General features: G+C 41.4%; 1 protein-coding gene across 1 annotated transcript in view; it reads right to left on the minus strand.

Moving 5' to 3' along the window:
• Window positions 1-22637, minus strand: part of LOC117355838 (serpin B6-like) — a 76755-nt gene that overhangs the window by 21544 nt on the left and 32574 nt on the right. The window contains exons 5-6 of the mRNA XM_033934906.1: window positions 17969-18111; window positions 13019-13186 (exon numbers count right to left, since the gene is read on the minus strand). Coding sequence (XP_033790797.1) covers window positions 13019-13186; window positions 17969-18111 — 311 coding nt within the window. The remainder of the gene's footprint in view (window positions 1-13018; window positions 13187-17968; window positions 18112-22637) is intronic.

A 22637-nucleotide genomic window follows, 5' to 3' on the forward strand; every position in this document is an offset into this window, starting at 1 on the left:
ACACAAAAATCACTATGTCTCCAGGTTTTTCTACAAGCGTACTCGTCCACCTTCTGCTTTTCCTACTCCTAACCAACAGAAAAACAGAAGGGTATCATACATCCTCTATCCCAATCTTATCAGAATCCTACAGGCTCCCTCTACCTACCAGAAAACTATACTCTCCCAGAAACTTGATAGATTGCTCCTCAATCAACCATATCAGCATACCTACCAGCTGGGGAAAAAGACCACCCCCAAAACCAAGAACATCAGACCACAACTATCATCCACAAACCAAAAAAAATTTCCTCCAGCCAAACTGCACACCCTCTCCTCAAACATTCAACACCACATTATCCTGTGCATATATGAACATCAGATCAATAAGCACAAAAGCAGACCTTATTAAGGACTGGATAGTTAAAAAACAACTAAGCTGCTTATTCCTATCCGAAACCTGGCTAACTTCGGACTCCGATCCCACCATCACAGAATTCTGCCCAATGGGTTACAAAATAGAACTGGTCTGCAGAGAAAAAAAACGTGGTGGAGGTCTAGCCATCATACTCAAAAACAACATCAATATAAAGACCCTAGACAAACATTCCACCCCCCACCTAGACCTCCTAGCCTGTCAACTATCCGACGACTCTCTCAAAGGAACACTAACATGCATCCTTTGTTACTCAACACCAGGAAAATGGAATGATAACAAACAAGCTCTCGAAGAATTTATTTACCAGAACTCCCTAACATCACCTCATAACCTACTCCTAGGAGACATAAACCTCCATCTAGAAGATCACACCTCTAAACAAGTAATAAATTTACTCTCATACCTCAAAGCACTGAACTACCAGATCCTCAACCCCCAACCCACACACGAAAAAGGCCACCAACTAGATGTCGTTGCTTACATGACCCAACACCCTCACAAACCTGAAATCCATATCTCAAATGGGGCCTGGCACCCCTCCCTCTGGTCAGATCACTATAAATACACCTTTAACATCAACTGGCCTCAGTTTTAGTGGATTGATAACAAGTTACCTCCACCCAAAACTTCCTTCAAAGCACGCCAAAAAATTGAACCCTCCACATTCTGGGACAAAGCAGACCCCGTTATCACCAATATAGCCCCCAACGAATTCATACCCCAATGGCGAGCCATAAGCGAAACCATCCTGAATGAGCTAGCCCCAGAAAAATCAAAATTCAAAATCTGCAGACCATCAGATAAATGGTTCGACTCCGAACTTCACCAATCAAAAAAGCTCTGCAGAAAACTAGAAAGAGAATAGAAAAAAAATAAGAGCTTAGAACACACCAAAACAGCATGGAGAAATCAAATTAACCAATACAAGACCAAACTCAAGGAAAAACGGAAAGCCTACTACTCCAAATTGATAGGCACAAAAACCCCAGACACAAAAAAGCTATTCAATCTAGTAAAGAACCTCACTGACACCAAACCTTACCTAGCTACTCAAGGAACCTACCCACCGACAGCCATCCAACTAGCAGACCATTTCAAAAACAAGATCACCAATATCAGAACCGCATTCATCAACACACACACCCATCTCGAAAAGATAACAACAAACCCCTCAACAGGTGAAGCCATCGTAGCAGACAGAAGCTGGTCCAACTTCCCAATCCTACTTTGGTCGGATATGAACAGACTCTACAATAAATACAGCCATGCTTCCAGCGACCTAAATAATTGCCCCATCTACCTGTTATCAAACGCTTCCACCACTTTCAAAACCAACTTTATGCTATGGATTCAAACCACATTGACAGAAGGCCAATTCCCTCAGGACCTAGGAGAGATCTTAATCACCCCAATCATGAAAGATCACAAAGGCCCAATAGATAGCCCCTCCAACTACAGACCTATCGCTTCAATACCGATATATGTTAAAATAATAGAAGGCCTAGTTGCACAATACCTCACCAACTACCTGGAAAAACACAACCTTCTTCACCCCTCACAATCAGGATTTCGAACCAACCACAGCACAGAAACATTACTTGTCTCACTACTAGATACAGCCCGGCAACACATCAGTAAAGGAAAAAAGATGATGTTAATTCAACTTGACCTCTCCGCAGCATTTGACCTAGTTGACCACTCCTTATTACTACAGATACTTAACGCCATAGGGATCTCAGGCAAGGTCCAAAATTGGTTTCAAGGATTCCTCAAATCAAGAACCTATAGGGTAAAATCCAATGATATCAAATCAGAACCATGGTCCAATCCCTGCGGAGTTCCACAAGGATCACCTCTCACCTATGCTCTTCAACCTCTTTATTTCCTCCCTAGGAGCCACTTTAGATAACCTAAATGTCACATCCTTCAGCTACGCAGACGATATCACCATACTCCTCCCCTTCGACCCATCAGAGACCACCACCACAGCAAAGCTAGAAACAACCCTAGATACAGTGGGAAAAATGGATGATGGACCACAAACTGAAACTAAACTCAGAAAAAACAAAATTCCTTTTGCTTGAAAAGGCCAAAACTCCTACCATCACAGAACTGAAAATCAAAAATACTAAATACCCAATACAACCCGAACTCAAACTCCTAGGAGTAACGATAGACAGATGCTGCACAATCCAATCCCAAATCAACAAGACAACCCAGAAAGCTTTTCTAACTATGAGAAATCTACGTAAAGTCAGAAAATTTTTCAATCCAGCACAATTCAGACAAATTACTCAATCCCTAGTCTTAGGCTTACTGGACTATTGCAACTCCCTCTATCTACCTTGTCCTGCCATGATGATAAAACAACTTCAGACCATACAAAACACCGCCCTCAGACTGATCTACTCCCTGAGAAAATATGATCACATTACAAGTGCCTTCTTAGACTCTCACTGGCTACCCATACAAGCACGAATTCAATTCAAATTCTACTGCCTATTATTCAAAGCGTTAAATGGCTCTTCCCCCTCCTACCTAAACAACCGCTTAAACCAGATCTTCACCTCAAGACACAGAAGAACCCCGAACCCTTTTGCCTTCCCCCCACTCAAAGGCACACAGCGCAAGAAAATGTTTGACAACCTTCTGGCAACACAAGCAGCAAAACTCGACCATACCATCTCTAACCTGCTGATGACAACGGGCGACCTCAAAACATTCCGAAGAGAAATCAAAACCCTGCTTTTCAAAAAATTCATCCAAATATCTTAACCCCTCTTCACCTACCTCCAGATAATTCTCCCCTATAAAATCCTCCCCAAATCACCTACCAAGTAAACAGATCCCTGAAATGTATTGTAATCTTACCTACTCCAAATGTAATCTATTTGTTTATATCACACAGTTCTGCACTGTCAATTTGCTATCCAACTTGTAAATCCCCTCGGAATCTTTCCAGCTATATCTCCTCTGTTGTTAAAAAAAAAAAAAAAAGGTGTATCTTCACTGGAAAATGTCCAGTCAAATCTTTTGTAATCCGCCTTGAACTGCAAGGTATAGGCGGAATAGAAATCCGTAATGTAATGTAATGTAATATCTAAATAATTGTTTACTCAGGTATTTAGCTAGATTGTGAGCCTTCGGGACAGTTTGGAAAGTTCCTTTAAGTACCTGTATTTTATTGTAACCGCTTAGATCTGGAATACACGCTTAAATGGTATATCAAATATTAATTAACATAACATAAACAAACATACTAATGCAAAAAAGATAGACAAAATGTCTAGACAGGTCATTCTTAAAAGAAAAAGACGTCCTGCTGTTTTGAGAATAGGCCTTCTCTCTACTAGATTTCTGGATGTCTTTCCCAAGATATTCAAACTCAAACTTAGATGTCCTATCGAAAATACCCCTAAATGTCTATCATATCTCCCCTCTCCCTCCTTTGCTCCAGGGCATACATATTGAAATCTTCAAGTCTCTCCTTATATGTCTTCTGATGCAGACATCATACCATTTTTGTTATTTTCCTGCTCAAAAGGTATGAGCAGCAATGGGGTGAAACGCAAGCATGTGATGGCGGACAAATCTCCTCTTCCCCAATCTGGGGTTGCAGAAAAAGTGTCTAAGGTCCTCCAATGCGCGGCTTCTATGATTTTGCCAGCCTTTTATGGAAAGCCTACTTAACAAGACCAGGAAGGGCTGCGCATGGTTGTGCCAGCTCCACCTCAGGGGAATCTTTCTTCCAGGCAGGCATCTCCGCCTCATACCACGCTGACTCCTATTGTCAGTGACCCTTCATAACAGGACTGGGATAACTGGAAGTCCCTTTCCATGCCTTTATTTTCATATGGCTCTTCTGCATCTGTGAATGATTTGAGATCCCTGACGGGGTCCAGTAGCCAGGAATGGCAGCAGATCACTGTGATGATCCCTCAGTGTGCCGCCTTTTCAAATCAGCTTCCGTTTCCCATGTCATTTCTGACACCCTGTCTATGTTGAAGCTCGATGCCCAGCAGCTCTCCACCTCACAGTGCTCTGCCATGTGTGTCACTAATGAACAGACAAACTTTTGCCCTGCTCATACAGACATCACCTCCTTAGTCACTAACTAATGGGAGTCACCTGAAGGCTCTCTAAAGGTGGCTAAAGCTATGTCTAGGCTCTATCCTATGGCTCCAGACTACCAGCAGCTGTTTGTACAGCCAAAGGTAGTCTCCGCAGTAACACATATGATTACGTACATGTGGTCCTTGACAGTTTGAAGTGCTGACTTTGGGTATCAAAGCTGCAGCAGCTGCCTCCTTCGTGGCATGGGCTTGCTATACCAGATTGCAGACTAGTTCCTTGGAGCTTGGGAATTTCGGTCCCCACATGTTTAAGGAGGAAGTGGATTATGTGCCCAATACTCTTTATATGCATTCTTCCCAAGAGAACTCGCACTGTAGCAACATCACATGTGACTAGGATCTTCAGCATGCCAATAGGGTAACGTAACCCATCATCGATCCCATATTTTCTTTTACTTGTGTATGTAATATATGTTTCAAATCTTCATTTTAATAATTTCAAGTCTTCAATATATCTGTTCTCCAATATCTAATGTTAGTAAAAATTAATACAAGATTTATCTTTGCAGCGGCACCTCTTCCGACGTGTTCCATGTTTCAAACACTTTCTTCAGGGAATGAGGTGAAAATAGAACAGCTTTTACTAAGGGCACTGTTTTATTTTCACCTCATTCCCTGAAGAAAGTGTTTGAGGGACCTGGACCTTGCTCCGTATGAGCCTCTTAAGGAAGTTTCCCTGCTGGATCTTAAGGTTAAGACAGTGTTTCTGGTTGCCATAGTCTCAATGAGAAGGATCTCAGAATTACAGGCCCTGTGCATAATCCCTTCTTTATTTCTGAAAGTAGTTTCTGCCTTCCATGTCAATCAGGAAATTCATTTACCTGCCTTTCATCCTATGGGTTTTGCGAAACAGGACAGGCTTTTGCGGAAGCTGGATATGTGAGGAGCCCTGCTGATCTACCTGGAGAAAACTAATGTCCAGATTTTCTGATCTTTTGTGATGACCAGCCACTTGACACTGCAAGCCAGCCTCCACGGCTTCTATCATGACAGTTTTGCATGGCAATTTAATCTTCCTATACTGCCTGCGGGAAACAGCCCCCTATCTCTATCACAGCACATTCGACAAGAAGTATAGTGGCTTCCTGGGTGGAGTCCCAGGTTGTCTTGCCTGATGAAATCATGTGGCAGCTCGAGAGGATACCACTTTAGAAATCGCACTCAGGATGCGACGCTGACGAGGGCTGACGTTCCCGGGATCTAAAACAAGAGAGCCCAGCCTCCTGGACCTGAAAAGAAGCCACAGTGAGGCCTTTATAACACCCTCCTGAAGAAAGACGAGAATCAGCGAGACTGGAGGCAAAAAAGGATCGACCCAGTCCCAGGCACACCAGTGTTGGAAGGTCTTCCGTGCCTTAGTGTAAGCCGAAACTGTGGACGACTTCTTAGATTTTGGAAGAGTCAACAAACAGAGCAGAATATCCTTTATGTGCTCAAAATCAATGCTGTAAGAGCAAAGTGACCTGGATCCTCTATGGAGGCTGGACCCTGCGTGAGAAGGTCCGGAAAGACACTCAGCTGAAGACTGCAACCCCCGCATACCACAGCCTGCGAGGCCAATCTGGAGCCACAAAAATGACGGGGCCTGGATGAGATGTGATCTTTCGAATGACCCGGCTGATCATTAGCCAAGGAGGAAAGACATATAGGAGAAATTCCAGAGGCCACAGCTGCACCAGAGCATTGAGATGTGTCGAAGAGAACTCCCAGATATTCCAGCAACTGTGTGGGCGTCAGAAGGCTCTTCCTGAAGTTGACAATCCAGCCAAGGTTCTCCAGCACCTGGAGTACCCGCTCCACCGTGCGTCATGCCTTGGCCAATGAGGGAGTTCTGATCAGCCAGTCATCTAAGGAGACCCATCTTTCGCAGGTAAGCTGCCACTACTACCATCACCTTGGTGAAAGTTCAGTGTGCAGTCGCCAGCCCAAAAGGCAGAGCCGAGAATTGGTAATACTGTTCCAGAACATAACTGTAAAAAATTTGCAGTGGGCTGCAAAAATGGGAATGTGCAAGTATGCCTTCGTAAGATCCAGAGAAGCAAGAAACTCTCCTGGGGTCACTGCTGCAATGACCAAACGCTCAGTTTACATATGAACACGTGGACCCTGAGAGCTGCAAAAATGTGCTAAAGATCCAGAATAGGTCTCCAATCTTCTGAGCCTTTCTTTGGCACGATAAAGTATATAGAGTATCTGCCTGAGCTTGAGTGATCGGGCGGCACCAGCTGAATAGCTTGAATATCCAGCAAGCACTGAATGGTGGCTTAAATCTTGAGTGCTTTGTCTGGGCAACCTGTAGGAGAGTCTTTAAATCAATCTGTCAGAGGCTGGGCAAATTACAGCTTGTAGCCCGACCGAATAATGTCCAAGACCCACTGGTCAGACGTAATGCATATCCAGGCAGAAGAAATGCCGAGAGCCGACCCTCTATCAGAAGAGAGGCATCCCTTGGGCTGGCATCATTGTGCCTTTCTGCCTGTAGCAGAACGGGAGGTGGAAGGCTGGGAACGCCTGTAGCAAGTATACCATCTTCTGGAGCCCTGTGAAAATCTCTGTGATATGGCATTTGCTTACGGTCAAGATCGCCCTGACCCACGAAAATTAGAATGACCAGAACCTCTGGAGAGTCTGGGTCTGCTGTCAAGCTTTTATAAACTTCAAAAAAGATCGCAGAAAGAGGAAAACAAGCAAAAATATCTAGAAAAGTTGAGAGAGGCTGGTCAAGTAGTCAGGAAAGCAAAAATGCAAATAGAAGAAAAAATGACATGGTAAAACAAGGGGCCAAGACATTTTTTAGATATATTAGTGATAGGAAGAAATGCAAAAGTGGCATTGTGAAACTCAAAGGTGAAGGGGAGAAATATGTAGAAGCTGATAAAGATAAGGCTGAATTGCTTAACAAATATTTCTGTTCTGTGTTCACAGCTTAAGCACTAGGATAGAGACTGAAGAAGACAAACACAAATTGGGCTGGAGGTGTGGTAGACCCTGATCGATTTTCAGAGAATTGTATTTGTGAAGAGCTAGATAAATTAAAGGTGGACAAAGTGATGGGGCTGGATGGTATACATCCGAGGGTACTGAAGGATCTTATAGAAGTTCTGGCAGCTCGTTACTGGAGGACTGGTAAAAGGAAGACTTAGTCCCTGCTCCAAAATAGTGGAAATATGGAAGAAGTAGGGAACTACAGGCCGGTAAGCCTGATTTCTGTGGTATGTAAATTAATGGAAACAATTTTAAAACATCAAAGTATAGTGAAGTTTCTGGAATCCAAGCAACATGGATTCACTAGAGGCAGGTCTTGTCTGACAAATCTGACTGGGTGCCCAGAGAACTGGATAGATGGAGAGCGCTAGATGTGGTGTATTTAGCTTTTAGAAAAAGCCTTTACATAGTAACATAGTAAATGACAGCAGATAAAGACATGAACGGTCAAGTCTGCCCAAGTCACTCATTATACAGTATATTCATGGTTAAATTGTCCACCCATTGCTGTCTTTAGGTTCCCACTGCTGGAGTTGCCATTGAATCCCCCTCCAGTCTATCCTAACCATCCTGTCACTGGAGCTTCTATCAAAACCCTCCCCAGCTCATCCTAAACCAAATCACCATATATGGGACACAGACTGTGCAGGATTGCCCAGTACAGGCCTTAGTTTGTTTTATATCATTCATTTTCTAATTAGAGATCCTCTGTGTTCATCCCATGCTTTTTTGAATTACATCATTGCTTTAATCTCTACCACCTCCCTCAGTTGGGCATTCCAGGCATCTACCACCCTCTCCGTGAAAAAATAATTTCCTAACATTACTCTCAAGTCTGCCATTCTGCAACCTCAATTCATGCCCTCTAGTTTTATCATTTTCCTTTCTCTGGAAAAGATTTGTTTCTATATTAATACCTTTCAAGTATTTAAAAGTCTGTATCATCTCCTCTGCCCCTCCTCTCCACTAGAGTATACATATTCAGGTCTTTCAATCTCTTCTTGTACGTCTTTTGGCAAAAACCCCATACCATTTTTTGTCACTTTTCTCTGGATCGCTTCAAGTCTTTTTTTACATCCTTAGCCAGATATGGCCCTTATAACTAAGCACAGTACTCCAGGTGGAGCCTCACCCATGACCTGTACAGGGACATCAATACCTCCTTTTTTCTGCTGGTTATGCTTTTTTCTATACAGCCCACCATCCTTCTGGCTACAGCCACCGCCTTGTCACACTGTTTTGTCACCTTCAGATCCTCAGACATGATCACTCCAAGGTCCTTCTCCCCATCTGTACATATCAGTCTCTCAACCATCGGCACCTACAGTTCTCTTGGATTTCTACTACCCAAGTTCATCACTCTGCATTTCTTCGCATTGAATTTTAGTTGCCAAACAAATTAGACCATTCTTCTAACTTTTGCACATCATTTTTTCATGTTTTCCACTCCCTCTGGGTGTCCACTCTGTTACAAATCTTGGTATTATCCACAAAAAACAAACTTTACCTTCTAACCCTTCAGCAATGTTGTTCACAAATACAGTGGAACCTTGGTTTACGAGCATAATTCGTTCCAGAAGCATGCTCGTAAACCAAATTGCTCGTATATCAAAGCAAGTTTCCCCATAGGAAGTAAGGGAAACTGCTTTGATTGGTTCCACCTCCTTCCCCCCCCCCACAAGGCTACCGGCGCTGCTCCATTCTCCCTCCCCCTTGAGGAATCCGACGCTGTTCCAAACCCCTCCCCGCGATCCAGCTTCCCCCCCCCCCGCGAACCGGCATCCCCCCCGCTCGCGTTGCCCCCCTCCACCGCGATCCTACTTTCCCCCCTCCCGAGCAGTCAATGACACCCTTTACCCGACTTGGCACCAGTGCTGTGCCCGTATATCCTCCCTCTTCTGGCGCGGCTGGGCGGTGCGTCGGAGATCCTCCTTCTTCTGGTCTGGGCTAGGTTGGACTGGCTTTGAGCATTTGCGCATGCTCAAAGCCTTCTGGTCTCGCTCTCTCCGAGATTGAGAGCGAGACCAGAAGGCTTTGAGCATGCGCAAATGCTCAAAGCCAATCCAGCCCAGCCCAGACCAGAAGAAGGAGGATCTCCGACGCATCGTCCAGCCCAGGCCGTGCCAGAAGAGGGAGGATCTTCGGGCACCGGCACTGGTGCCAACTCAGGTAAAGAGTGTCATTGACTGCTCGGGGGGGGGGGGGGGGGGAAGTTGGATCGCGGTGGAGGGGGGGCAACGCGAGCGGGGGGGGGGATGCCGGATCGCGGGGGGGGGGGGGGCGCTCGTAAAGCGAGGCAAGCTCGGTTTACGAGGCACCAAATTTGCGAATGTTTTGCTCGTCTTGCAAAACACTCGCAAACCGAGGTACCACTGTATATTGAACAAAATCAGCCCCAACACTGATCCTTGTGGCATTCAGGCATCTAATAAACTGAGTTCCCTTGGTATGGGCCCCAAAGTGACAGACTGGGTCAGGAACTAGTTGACTGGAAGGCAACAGAGGGTAGTGGTCAATGGAGATCACTCTGAGGAAAGAGATGTTGCCAGTTGTGTGCCTCAAGGTTCGGCTCTTCAGCCTGTTCTTTTTAACATTTTTGTAAGCAATATTGCTGAAAGGCTGTCAGATAAGATTTGCTTTTTTGCAGATGATACCAAAACTGCAAAAGACACCCCTGAAGGTGCGGATAATATGAGGAAGGACCTAGTGAAGCTTGAAGAATGGTCAAATTTTGCAGCTAAGATTTAATGCTAAGAAATGCAAGGTCAAGCAATTGGGCTGCAAAATCCCGAGGGAACAGTAGAGTCTAGGGGTTGAAGAACGTTTGTGTATGACTTGGGTGCGATAGTATATGATAATCTAAAGGTGGCCAAACAGGTTGAAAAGGCAACTGCAGAAGCTAGAAGGATACTTGGGTGCACAGAGAGCACTATGGTCAGTAGGAAAAAGGAGGTATTTATGACCCTATAAAAGACTCTGGTGATCAGTGGTCTTCATCATAATGCATGGGTACAGATTTAAAGATCTTAATATGCATACTTTGGAGGATATGATAGAGACATTTAAATACCTACATGGCATAAATGTGCATGAAGCGAGTTCCTTTCAATTGAAAGGAAGCTCCAGAATGAGCAGGCATAGGATGAAGTTAAGAGGTGATTACTTTGGCTCAGAAGTAATCTAAGGAAATACTATTTTACAGAAATGGTGGTAGATGCGTGAAATAGTCTCCTAGTAGAGGTAGTGGAGACAAAGACTGTGTCTGAATTGAAGAAAGCATGGGACAGGCACATGAGATCTCTTATGGAGGAGGTGGAGATAGTGGATGCTTTGGATGGGCAGACTCTGCCATCATGGTTCTATGTTTCTATGGAGACCTAGTATCTCAATCATATGTTCTTTGGCATATCAAAAAAAACAAAACAAAAACCAATCAAAAAAGAAAACCAAATTGTTTGCCACAGTAATGATGCATTTGGTTGTTTCACTTGAAATTTAACCCAAGTTTATTTTCTAATCTTAATTACTTATGAAATAGGTGGGGGTTTTTTCCCCCTACATTCCAAAATTAATGCTGCCCTTTGGGTTGGGTTATGGGTAAAAAAGCATGCATGAGAAAGCTGTCTCATTCCCATATAAGTCATTTTGTCAACATTCATAAAATGCTATTTGGAAATGAATGTATTCAATTGCTGTTTACAAAAAAAAAAAAGCTGGGCGTGAGCGCTAGGTTTTTCCATAGATAAAAGCAGTTTGCTGTTTCAACAGAAACTTTAGTGATAAGAACACTTGTCATAACATGTATTTTCTGAAAATTTAGATTAAATCCTGAGAGATGAATGACTCAACCTTCTGACGGTAGTTTTACCCTTTACCCTTTTGTAAGATGTTTCCAGTTCAAAGGAAGTTATGGTTAACAAAACTTTGTAAAAGTAAGTTGTACTACACATTTATTTGTAGAATTTTGTTTAATTTCAAAAAACATTTGTGGTAGTTTTCCTTTATTGTTCAAAAAGTGCAAGATATGTGTCTAGAATGTCAATGCATTTGATTACAGTATATTTCAAGAGAAGCAATGTCTGCATTGTAGTAGTGTGCGGGAGTAAGGGGTTCTTCCTCACTAATGTGGCTATTATTGGATTATTATTGGATATAAACCGAGATTTTGGGGCAAATAAAAAAATGGCCCAAAAATGGGGTTCTCGGTTTATATTCAGGCCACCACCCACCCGCCCCCTTCCCAGGCGTGTTGCAGGCCTTCGCTGGGCCTGCCTTAAGACTTGGTGGGACAGGACAGGAGGGATCTCTCCCACTTCCTGTCCTGGCCGACTTTAAGAACTTTTACTTCCCTCCAGCTTCCCTGGCATACCTTGCAAATCCCTGGTGGTCCAGTGGTGAACCAGGCAGGAGCAATCTTCCTTCGCTCCTGCCCCGTGCAGAGCCGTTAGCACAACTTCACGAAAAAGAGCAGGAGGCTGCAGAACCTTGCCTAGAGAATGCCCAAGTGGGGAAAACCAGAGTATACAAATTGCTGCACAGTCCAGAGGATTTTCCAACCCGGGGACAGAGTTATTGTCCTCCTGCCTTCATCTAAGAGTTGGGGACCTTTTTTTAATATAAAGTTGCTCCGCCTCATAAATGAATGAAAGCTAAAATCTTTTACGGGAAATCTTTTGAAAAAATGAACTCATGTCATCAGCTCTGGTCCAGGGAGATAACTTTGGGCCTTAGCTCCTGAATGAAGGATACACAGAGATACTAATTGTTATATTTTGTCTGTATTCACTCATTCAATGGGGGTATGGATTAAGATCTCTTTATGTATTGTATATAAACTGTGCTAAAATGCAGTCTACCCTAGGAGGCTCAAACTTTTTTTCAGCATTGTATCGGAGAGACATGACAACAAACAAAGATCATAATGCCTATGTGCTCAGTTTCATTCCTGTTTAAATATCAAAGATTTATGTTGATCTGACTTTTTCAAAATTAGTTATCCTCTGTGCTCATCCCATTTTCTTTTTGTTTGTTATTGTTTTGGTGTACACTACTTCCACTGGGAGGTCCTTCCATGCATCTATAACAACACAAAAAGGGGAAAAAAATCCCCAAAGGGTGGTGATAGTCACATAAGACAATCCTATTTTTGACAGTATGCTCTCGTACCACAAACAATATATACATTTGCTCAGACTCAATTGTGGGAGGCTTAGCTCTTATCCGATTCCTTGTGCCTGCCTTGTGTATTGGGTCTTAAGAAACGCAGAATGGTTTAATTTATTCTCTTTTTGCATAAGACTGTTTCCAATAAGGGTATTGGAGTAAGAATCTGTACTTATTATTATATTTGGGGATCACAAACATTTTCTCGGTATTATATATACTATCCAGAGGTCAAAAACAAAATTGTACTACAGTGCAAAATTAAGAGCAATCACACCCCTTCATGCCCATTCTTTTCAGACTTCAGCTAACATCTTACCAGTTCCAGACCAGTGGAGTTATCTTTGATATCAACTGGAAGCATAACGATCATGCTCAGTTCATTATCCACATAAGGGAGTTCAAGGAAATTGGCCTGTACCTCATCAACATAAGTCGTATTAAACTTAGCTCTCTTGAACATCATCTCCACAGGTTTTCTCTCATTCTAAAATAAAATGATCAAAAAAACAAACAAAAAATAAAAATAATTCACAATACTTAGTATAAACCAAATAAAACAAGCTAGTCACTAAAATGTGGTAACTTGTGCAAATTTTAATATGGGTCATGCTAATTTTACAATGGATTAATGTGCGACGATTAGTGAAGTAGCCATATTAAGTGTGGTAAAATGTGAGAAAGATTAACGGGTTCACAGTGTTACTATGGATTATTGCACTTTGGTGAACAGCCTTGTAAATGATTAAGGGCTAGATGCACTAAAGATACCAATTGGATCGCTGTTGGCCGATTCTCCAGCAGCAATCGATGCACTATCAAGAGTGCATACAAATTTTTTTTTTTTTTTTTTAAATGGTACAGATGCTATGTGTGTGTTACACATGCACAATCTGTCTCACTAAATAAAAAAAGAACCCCCCTGCACCAGGCAACCCCGAGCCACCATCCATCTCCCCAACCCCCGAACCCCCAAAAAATAGCAGGAGGGATGCCCAAATTTTATTTTATTTTTATCATTTATATACCATTTATATCCTAAGTGATGTATATTCAGGTACTCAAGCATTTTTCCCTATTTGCCTTGGCAGGCTCACACTATCTAATGTACCTGGGGCAATGGGGGATTAAGAGACTTGCCCAGGGTCACAAGGAGCAGCATGGGATTTGAACCCACAACCTCAGGTGCTAAGGCTGTAGCTCTAACCACTGTGCCACACACTCCCCAATTCCTCCTGCCACTCAGAAAACTCCTGCGCCATGGCTCTCCTCTTGCACCAGGCTCCCCCAAGCCACTGCCCTCTCAAACCCCTCCCAAAATAGCAGGATGGATGCCTATTCCCTCCTGCCACCGGACGCCCCACCCCCACAACCTCCCCATACCAGTCCTAAATGACGGGCCTTCCCCTTCCCGGTGCATTATGTGATACACGGGGAGGGGCCAAAGGCTCTGATTGGTTCAGTCGCCTAAGGCCCCTCCCAGGATACATATGTGACTAAACCAGTCATGGCCTTTGGCCCCTCTCCATGCAGCCCAGCCACCTTTGCAAACCCTCAGGAGCGTGTGATTGCCCCAGGCCAACAAGCAGGGAGAGGAATTCAGCAGCCAGCTAGACTCCTGAGGCAGGCCGGTTGAGGCTCAAACATGTACATGTTGTGTCATTGTGTTTGAATTGTTCAATTATTTGATGAATAAAGGACTTTTTTTGTAATAAATAGTGTTCACCAATCTTATTAGAACATATCCACTCTGCTTTGCGACTTGCGGGAAACACAGTTACCGACAGGTCTAGACAAGTCAGTTTTTCCTATCGCTAAAACCCCATTTTTTTTTTTTTTTTTGGGGGGGGGGGGAAATAGTCAAGCGATGTTAGTGCATTAAATCGCTTGGCTACTTTGAATGGGGTTTTAGCTAATTTGCATGGCCAGATCGGAAAATGGGCGAGTGAGGGGAAAAAACATGCAGTTGGCCGTTTTGTGCATCGGGTCGGTAAAAGCGATCGTTGCTAAAGCTGTGAAAACAGGTTTAGCAGCAATTGCTGATTTTAATGCATCTAGCACTAAGTGGGGTAGATATTAAAGTGTGGTAAAAGCTGGGCTAATTTATCACAGGGGAGATTAACCTGTGGGATCTCAGTACTGCAGATAAGTCACTCCTGCAATTCATCAACAATTGCAATCGGGTTTTTGTTAAAGACCAGATTTAGAGCAGATTGCTGCAGTGGCGTACCTAGGGTATGTGGCACCCGGGGCCCATCATTTTTTGACACCTCCCCCATCTATATGAAAAATATGATTTTTAGTAACAATCCACATATCGCACCACAAGAGTGTACCTAGGAAAAGGCTGCATCTTAAACACTGCAGTGAGCACTAGAACACCAACACATACATTGTAAAACTAAACAAGCCAGATCCCGCACAGTCAATTAATCCTGTAGTCAATGCCAACTGAAAACTGTGTTCTTTTCATACACACAGAACAGAGATGCACCCTCGCCCAATATGGAATAATCACAAACTAAAAATAGAAATAGTAGACAAAAGTTAAACTGAACCGCCAAGAAACCAGACCCTGGATACAATGCAACACCACAAAAAACAGTAACACATGTCCTCTAATACAGTGCAAAATATAAAGACAGTAGATGTAAATTTGAAAAAAACTGATACATAACAATCACCACTTTACAAATTAACAAATAAAAATAAAACAAATAATGAGAAATAAAAAAATACAATTTTATTGGACTAATCCCCGTAAGCTCGGTCCCCATCCCCGCAAACCACCTGATTCCATCCACACAAGCCTTGAATTGTTTATATTAAAGTATAAAAAGAAACAATATTCTGTACAATTGTCAATTTATAAATCAGCGTCTTCTCCCCACTCTCTTCCCCATTTCCCTTTCTTTCTTTCTCCCCCTGACCCCTCTTTATTTCTGCCTTTCTTTCTCTCTACCCCTGGGCCCTCCTCTTTATTTTTTCCTTTCTTTCTCTCTCCCCCCTTAGCCCCCACAAAGCCATTGTGCCAATTTCTCCACTTCCACGATTCTTTCCTTACTATCACCCCCAAGCCAGCAGCCGATTTCTCCCTGCTCCTTCCCCGATGTCCTGAACTTCATCGGGCAGCAGCAGCATTCACAATTCACTGCTGTTGCCCGCTTCAGCCTTCCTCTCTGTCGGGTCCTGTCTTCATGAAAACAGGAAGTAGGCAGGATCCGCCAGAGAACAAGGCCTGAAGCCGGCAACAGCAGCGAATTGTAAACGCTGCTGCTGCCTGAAGAAGGTAATGGAGCACCGAGGCAGACCGCTTCTCCCCCCTCCCAGCCGAACCCCCGCTGACCCTCCTATCTCCCCCCCCCGTGAACCTTTCCGACCCTCCCAGCGAGAGCAGCAAACCTCCTTCGCGGCTTTCTCCTCCCTCTGCCGCATCACTGATGACCTCATCAGTGATGCGGCAGAGGGAGGAGAAAGCCGACGCTAATGGAGGGAGGTTTGCTGCTTTCGCTGGGAGGGTCGGAAAGGTTCACTTGGGGGGGGGTTGAGATAGGAGGGTCAGCGGGGGTTCAGCTGGGAGGGGGGAGAAGCGGTCTGCCTCGGTGCTCCAAGGCCTGGCGCCATTACCTTTTTCGGTAATGGCGCCGATGCTGCTTTCGCTGGGAGGATGGAAGCGCGATAGGGATCGGGCCAGCTGTGCACCCCCCTAAGGCGGCACCCGGGGCGGACCACCCCCCTCCCCCCCCTTGGTACGCTACTAGATTTCTGGTAAACTCTCCTTTTCTCAATCAGAGCACTTTGAGAAACTTTCACCATTGCAGTCACTAATTCAAAATGGTGCCATCAACCCCTAGCAGTAGTCTCCCAGTACCACTAGGGTCCCTTATAGCATTTCCAAGTCCACCAGTAGGGTTTGCTGGCATTTATTGTACACTGCCTGGCCCTTTTAAGATGGACTACATTGATCTCAAAGAAATCCCACTGTATGAAACAACACTGTATAAACTATCAGTTTTCAAAAAAGCTAGGTAAGAGAGGAGGAAAAGCCTCAGAAATTAATCAGGGGTTCAGTACTTATTTATGTAATAAACCCATTCTTTCAATCACTGGCTGTAAAACCTCCTTCTTCCTGACAAGCACTTCTTTAATTTTTTTCTGATGTTTAAAAAAAAAAAAATTGTTTCTAAAACTCTTGGCATTAACACTCAATGCCAACAGTGTTATAGAAACAAAAAAAAATGCTATGGTGTTAATGCCAAAAGCTGATGACTACTGCCGTTAGTTTTTTTGAAAAGTGATAGTTTGTACAGTGGGATTTATTTGAGATCAATGTAGCATTTGTGTGACCACTGGCCCCTTTGTAGTTCGTAACCTTTTAAGATACAGTCACGCTATAGTTTAGCAGCATTACTTTTCCAGGAAAAAATGTATCTTGTGGTGTTCTCTGCAAGCTGTTCTATTCAATTTACAATGTAATAAGGTATTTTGCTTTATTTACATGCTTTGCATCTCACTAGGTATCCTTTAGTACTAATATTAATGTGTGTTACAGTAATATAACAAATGTTATTGCTATTTAAAACACATTAAGGGGAAAATAACATGCATTGTGGCTGTAATGCACTTTAATAACTAACTTCCAATCAAACTAAAATCATTAATCATACGAAGGTTTTTTTTTTTTTTGGGGGGGGGGGGAGATGCAGATTTGCGGGACATGGTTGATTCAGTCCTGAATCTACCCTGTTGCATGCTGGGACTTGTAGTTCTGATTTTCTCCAATTAACTTTTTAAGAAGAAAGATTACAAGTTCCAGCATTCACTGGGGTAAACCCAGCACTGGATCAACCCTGTCCTGTGAATCTGGATTAGTTGGCAATCAAGGGGTATGTGATCACAGATCATGCAACAGCTCCCCCCACCCCGCTAGGGCTTCCTTGTTACTAAGAAAATCTATGCAAAAGGAAAGGTGGCCAGTGCTGTACCTATGAATGTGTGCTTCCTGGCAGGCTTCATACTAATTGTTCTGTTCATGCTGCCACCACATAAAGATACTGAATAGATTCGGGATCAGCAAAGTTTTACTAGCCTTAAATCATACCGAATTATAGCTGTTAAGGGCTGAGTTGGGCCAGTTGGGCAGCTCAGTTGTAATACTTAGCTTACTTAATGCATTCTGCTCTCTTCTGCACCAACAAATCTGGAACAAAGTGAATGATAAGAAAATCATAGGATTGAAATAACAGGACTTAGCCCCACTCTCCCATACCTTGTTAATCCTAAATTGCGTCTCTGTTGTATGTTCTTTCTTGAACTGATCTGCCCAGTTCCCTTTGAAGTAGATAGCATTCACCAAGACCAATTTGGTCAGGCCATCGATTGTTCCTGGAGGTAAGATATCCTGGATCTTACCTTTGGGAAACAAAGGTGATTTATATTAGACACCATTTTCTCTTGAAATCCTGCTTCCAAAATGTGGGGGGAAAGGGATGAGGTAAAAAGTGTTTTGCAACAACAGTATGACAAGTTATTGAAAATAATTTTCTTACATCTCTGCACTGAAAAAAATACTTCTGAGGGACTTGGATCTAGTTTTCAGGACATATGCAATAAATAGTCATGAAATGTTTTAATATGGCAGTAAACCCTACCCATACAAATGTACCCTGGGCTCTTTCTGTCTGCCATGTATCTATGTTATGCAGGATGACAGGCCCTGTACACCTTCAGGTTTCTAGCTTTTATTCTTTGGATGAGCCCTCTAGGGCCCAGCTAAAGTGTAGATAGCTGGTATCAGAAACAGGGGCTTCCTGAGATCTGTTATCAACTCCCTTGCACCTTAGAATTTACCAGAGAAAAGTTGAATTGAGACTATTTATTATTTTCAAAATTTATATTCCGCACTATCTTTTTTTTTTTTTTAATAAATATTTTTTATTCTTTTTTAAAATTCTTACATCAAGTGAAATACATGTAATACATTCAATTATGAAAAAACACTTGAATTTATTATTAAATGTTCTTACAATGTGAATTAAATAAACCCTTTATCAGAATTTTATATCATATTAATATTACAATAGTTTTCCCTCCCTACCCCTTCTATATATTCTATACATGTGTTATTATATCTGATCAGTAGAATAATTTGTCAATGGTCCCCATATTTTATTAAATTTTTTAATATAACCTTGTTGTAATGCCAATACTTTTTCCATTTTATATATATGACAAAAAGTGTAATTCAATTTAGTGTAATCCTTCCAGTTCTGAGTAATTTGCTGTATGGCGACCCCTGTTAAAATTAATAAAAGTTTATTATTATTAGCTGAAATCGGACTTTTTGTTCTCATTGCTGTTCCAAATAATATTGTATCATATGATAGTCCAACATGATTTTCTAATAAATTATTAATTTGGGGCCAAATTAATTTCCAAAAGGAATTGGGGCGTGGCTTGGACGCGAACGATGACGGTTGGGTGAAGAAAGAGCTCCGTACAGACAAGCTTAATTTTCAGAAAAAACTACAAAAAAAACGTTCTTAATGGTGTAATAAATTGGAGTTTGCCTCTTTGATAAGGTCGGAGAGATATTTGAAGGGGAAATCGGGAGAAAGAGGTGCCGTTTTTGTTTGTTTTTGTTTCCTGGGAAGCGAGGTGTGGAGGGCTGAAGCCGTCTTCAGCGGCTTTTCAGTGTTGCCAGGGAGGGCTGGTCCGGGACGCCGAGAGGCCAGGGAGGCTTTCCTTCCCCTCCTCTTTGGCACAGTCAAGGCTCTCCAGCGAAGGAAAGATTTCCCGAAGCTGGGGTCTTGCAGGCGGTTGCTCGGTGCACCGCGACCGCGGCCATCTTGGATCGGAAAAAAAAAATTGACAAAGTCTGTCGATGAGCTGCCTAGTGACAGAGATAAAGGTTTTTTTTTTTGAAATGCCTAATGCCTGTCAAACTAGAGAAATGGGCTGCTTTTAAATAGCTGTCCTCTACTGGAGATGAGGTGAGGTCTGCAATGAAATTTAATTGGCAACGGTTTTTTTTAACTATTTCCTTGCTGCTAACTTCAAAAATAAACTGTGAAGGATCAATATAAATATCAATCTCTGTTGCTGTAATTCAAGAAATTCAGATATAGGAGATTGTAGGTTTTTGGGCTCTGAAAAAAAGGTCAAATAAAAGGATTGGTAATTTCTTTGACCTGAAGAAAAAGTGACATTGAGGCAGTTGAGAGACACTGAAATACATATACATGCACATTGAAAGATTAAAGTAAATATATTGGATGGAATATTGCTCTCCTCGGTTAAGGCTGCGATTGGGCTTGTAAGAGGAGAGCCAGAAAGAAAGGCTGCAATTTTCAGCTGAGGCTGGATACCAACAACGAATTTGCAATAGAGCCTAAGACAAATAACTTACAGTTGCTTTAAGAATACTGTAAAAAAAAAAAAAGGGGCGTGGCTTGGATGAATGATTGGATAAACGAATAGCTCCTTATATGCAAATATATTAAAAAGAATTACTACCAAATATTTTAAAGAAACTAAAATATATATTGAAATATGACTTCAACTAAACAAAATAAAACTGACTTGGGAGCTGGAACATCGGGAAGCAATAAGAGGTCGAAACCTGAGCCAGGTACACCCTCTAAAATCCCATTACCAACAGAAAAAAATATGGATGTTATGGAAGAACTAAGACAAATAAAAGAAATTGTCTTAGATAGTAACAAAAAACTACAAAAAGCAATGGAAGATGCTGCAATTCTAACTAAAAGAGTGGACATCACAGAAAATAGAATTTCAACATTAGAAGATATTACAGAACAATTAAATACAGATATGAATCACAGCAAAATCATATGGAAAGAAATAACAGAGATAAAAAAAAATCTTGAAGACAGCCGGAATCGTGAAAGACGGAATAATTTAAGAATAATCGGATTACCTGAAGGAGTGGAAAAGAATGATCCGATTGCATTCCTTGAAAAATTTCTACCTAAAATACTACCACTGAAATTTAAAACGGAACTGGAAATTGAAAGAGCTCATAGGATTCCAACACAAAGAAATAACACTCAAACAGGTCCAAGAACTTTAATTTTCAAACTTTTAAGGCACCAACAAGCAATTGAAATATGCCAAATAGCCAAGGAAATCAAAAATCTTAAATGCCAAGATTCAAAAATATACATTGTCCCGGACTTTGCAAAAGAAACAGCAACAAGAAGAAAACAATTCTTAGACATGAGACCACAACTAAGATCTCTAGGAGCTAGATTTGGGCTCCTTTACCCGGCAATTATGAAGGTTACCATTGCTAACAAAACGCAAAACTTTACGGATCCAAAAAAACTACAGGAATTTATAAATCAACTGGAGCAACCTATGACAATCTAAAGAACAATTAATGAGTTCATACTAAAGACTATTGACGGTTAAAGATAGTTCAGAACGGAAAGCAATGGAAAAAGAACACACAAGGATCGAATTAAAGACTTAAACAACTTGCAACATTCTCCATGGAAAACAAGAAAACTGAAAAATACAAAAAAAAAATTCTAGAATTCTACTCAGAATAAATAGAATAAACTTACTGGAAGGAACGAAAATAAATTGAAACACATCTCCAAACTCAAATGATGACGAAGAAAGTTTTTTCAACAAACTTAAAGATGTACTGATTGAATGAGAAATTTTGAAAGCGGAGTAATAATAAGAAAGAGAATCATCCTTCAATCACAGAGAAGATTATAAAAAAAAAATAAGACGAAGTGATTGGTTTGCTATATTTCCGTTTGAAGGTGGTACTTCGGGTTTAATTTTGTGTTTAAGATACATTAATGCGTTTCAAATACGAAATATATGAAAAGAATGTATCTGAGACGCAAAAATTGCCTGGAAAAAATTTTTTTAAATATATATATCTCAAAATTTATGTTCTTTTATTTATTAAGTTGAATTTTAATACCCACAATTGTTCAACAGGCAATCCTCTATGGGAGATAAAAAGAGAGTTTTTGGCACAGGACTTCACTCTTGTCTGCACAGGCCTCAGATACTTTAAAATCATAGATATCTAGAGAGTATACTATTGAGACAGAACTTACAAGAATACTGATGAGAATGTTAGCTTCTCTTAATTGACAACTCTTTCGTGAATCATAAGAAAATAATGAGTATAAAAGATGGGGGGATTCCTGTGCTGAAGACTCTTGTTACAGTTCTGAGGAAAGAGGCTAAATTGGAAAGCTTCTTAAAGTAAAAATAATATACCACCTGAAAAGAAATGAAATGTAATTGAAATGTTCTTAGATATAAGTGATTTAATATAATCATTCTTATGGATTTAAAGACATACAAATACAGAAAATAATCTTTCAATACATAAGAATGAAAAACTTTTTACTTATTCTTATAATTAATAATAAAATAAGAGAAAATATACAGAAATATATAAAAAAATGGTAGTACTTTATATAATTATTAATAGCTTATCGGAGTTATCTAAATCTAACCTCAACCTGCGTATCCAAGTTTTCGTAATTAATAAGGGGGGGAAGGGAGGGAAAAGAGGGATGGGAGGGAATAAAAGGGAAATATATAAGGTAATCATGGGAATAAAGGAAAAAAGAGAAATGAAATACTTAAAACATTGGGAAAATATACATAATTTAATATCTGAGAATTTAAAAATAAATGGATATTAAAATTATGTCTTTAAATGTTAACGGTCTAAATCATATGATAAAAAGGAAAAAAGCACTATCATTTTTAAAAAGGCAAGATGCAGATATATGCCTTATACAAGAGACCCACCTCTCACATATAGAATCTAAAAAGCTAGAAGGAGGCTGGGTCAAACAGTGTTTTTTCTCACCAGCAATAGGGAAAAAAGCAGGTGTTGCTATTTTAATTAATAAAAAATGCTCTGCTTCATTTAAACT

This window comes from Geotrypetes seraphini, chromosome 2 (assembly GCF_902459505.1).
Source record: "Geotrypetes seraphini chromosome 2, aGeoSer1.1, whole genome shotgun sequence".
In the NCBI taxonomy this organism is placed as follows: Eukaryota; Metazoa; Chordata; class Amphibia; order Gymnophiona; family Dermophiidae; genus Geotrypetes; species Geotrypetes seraphini.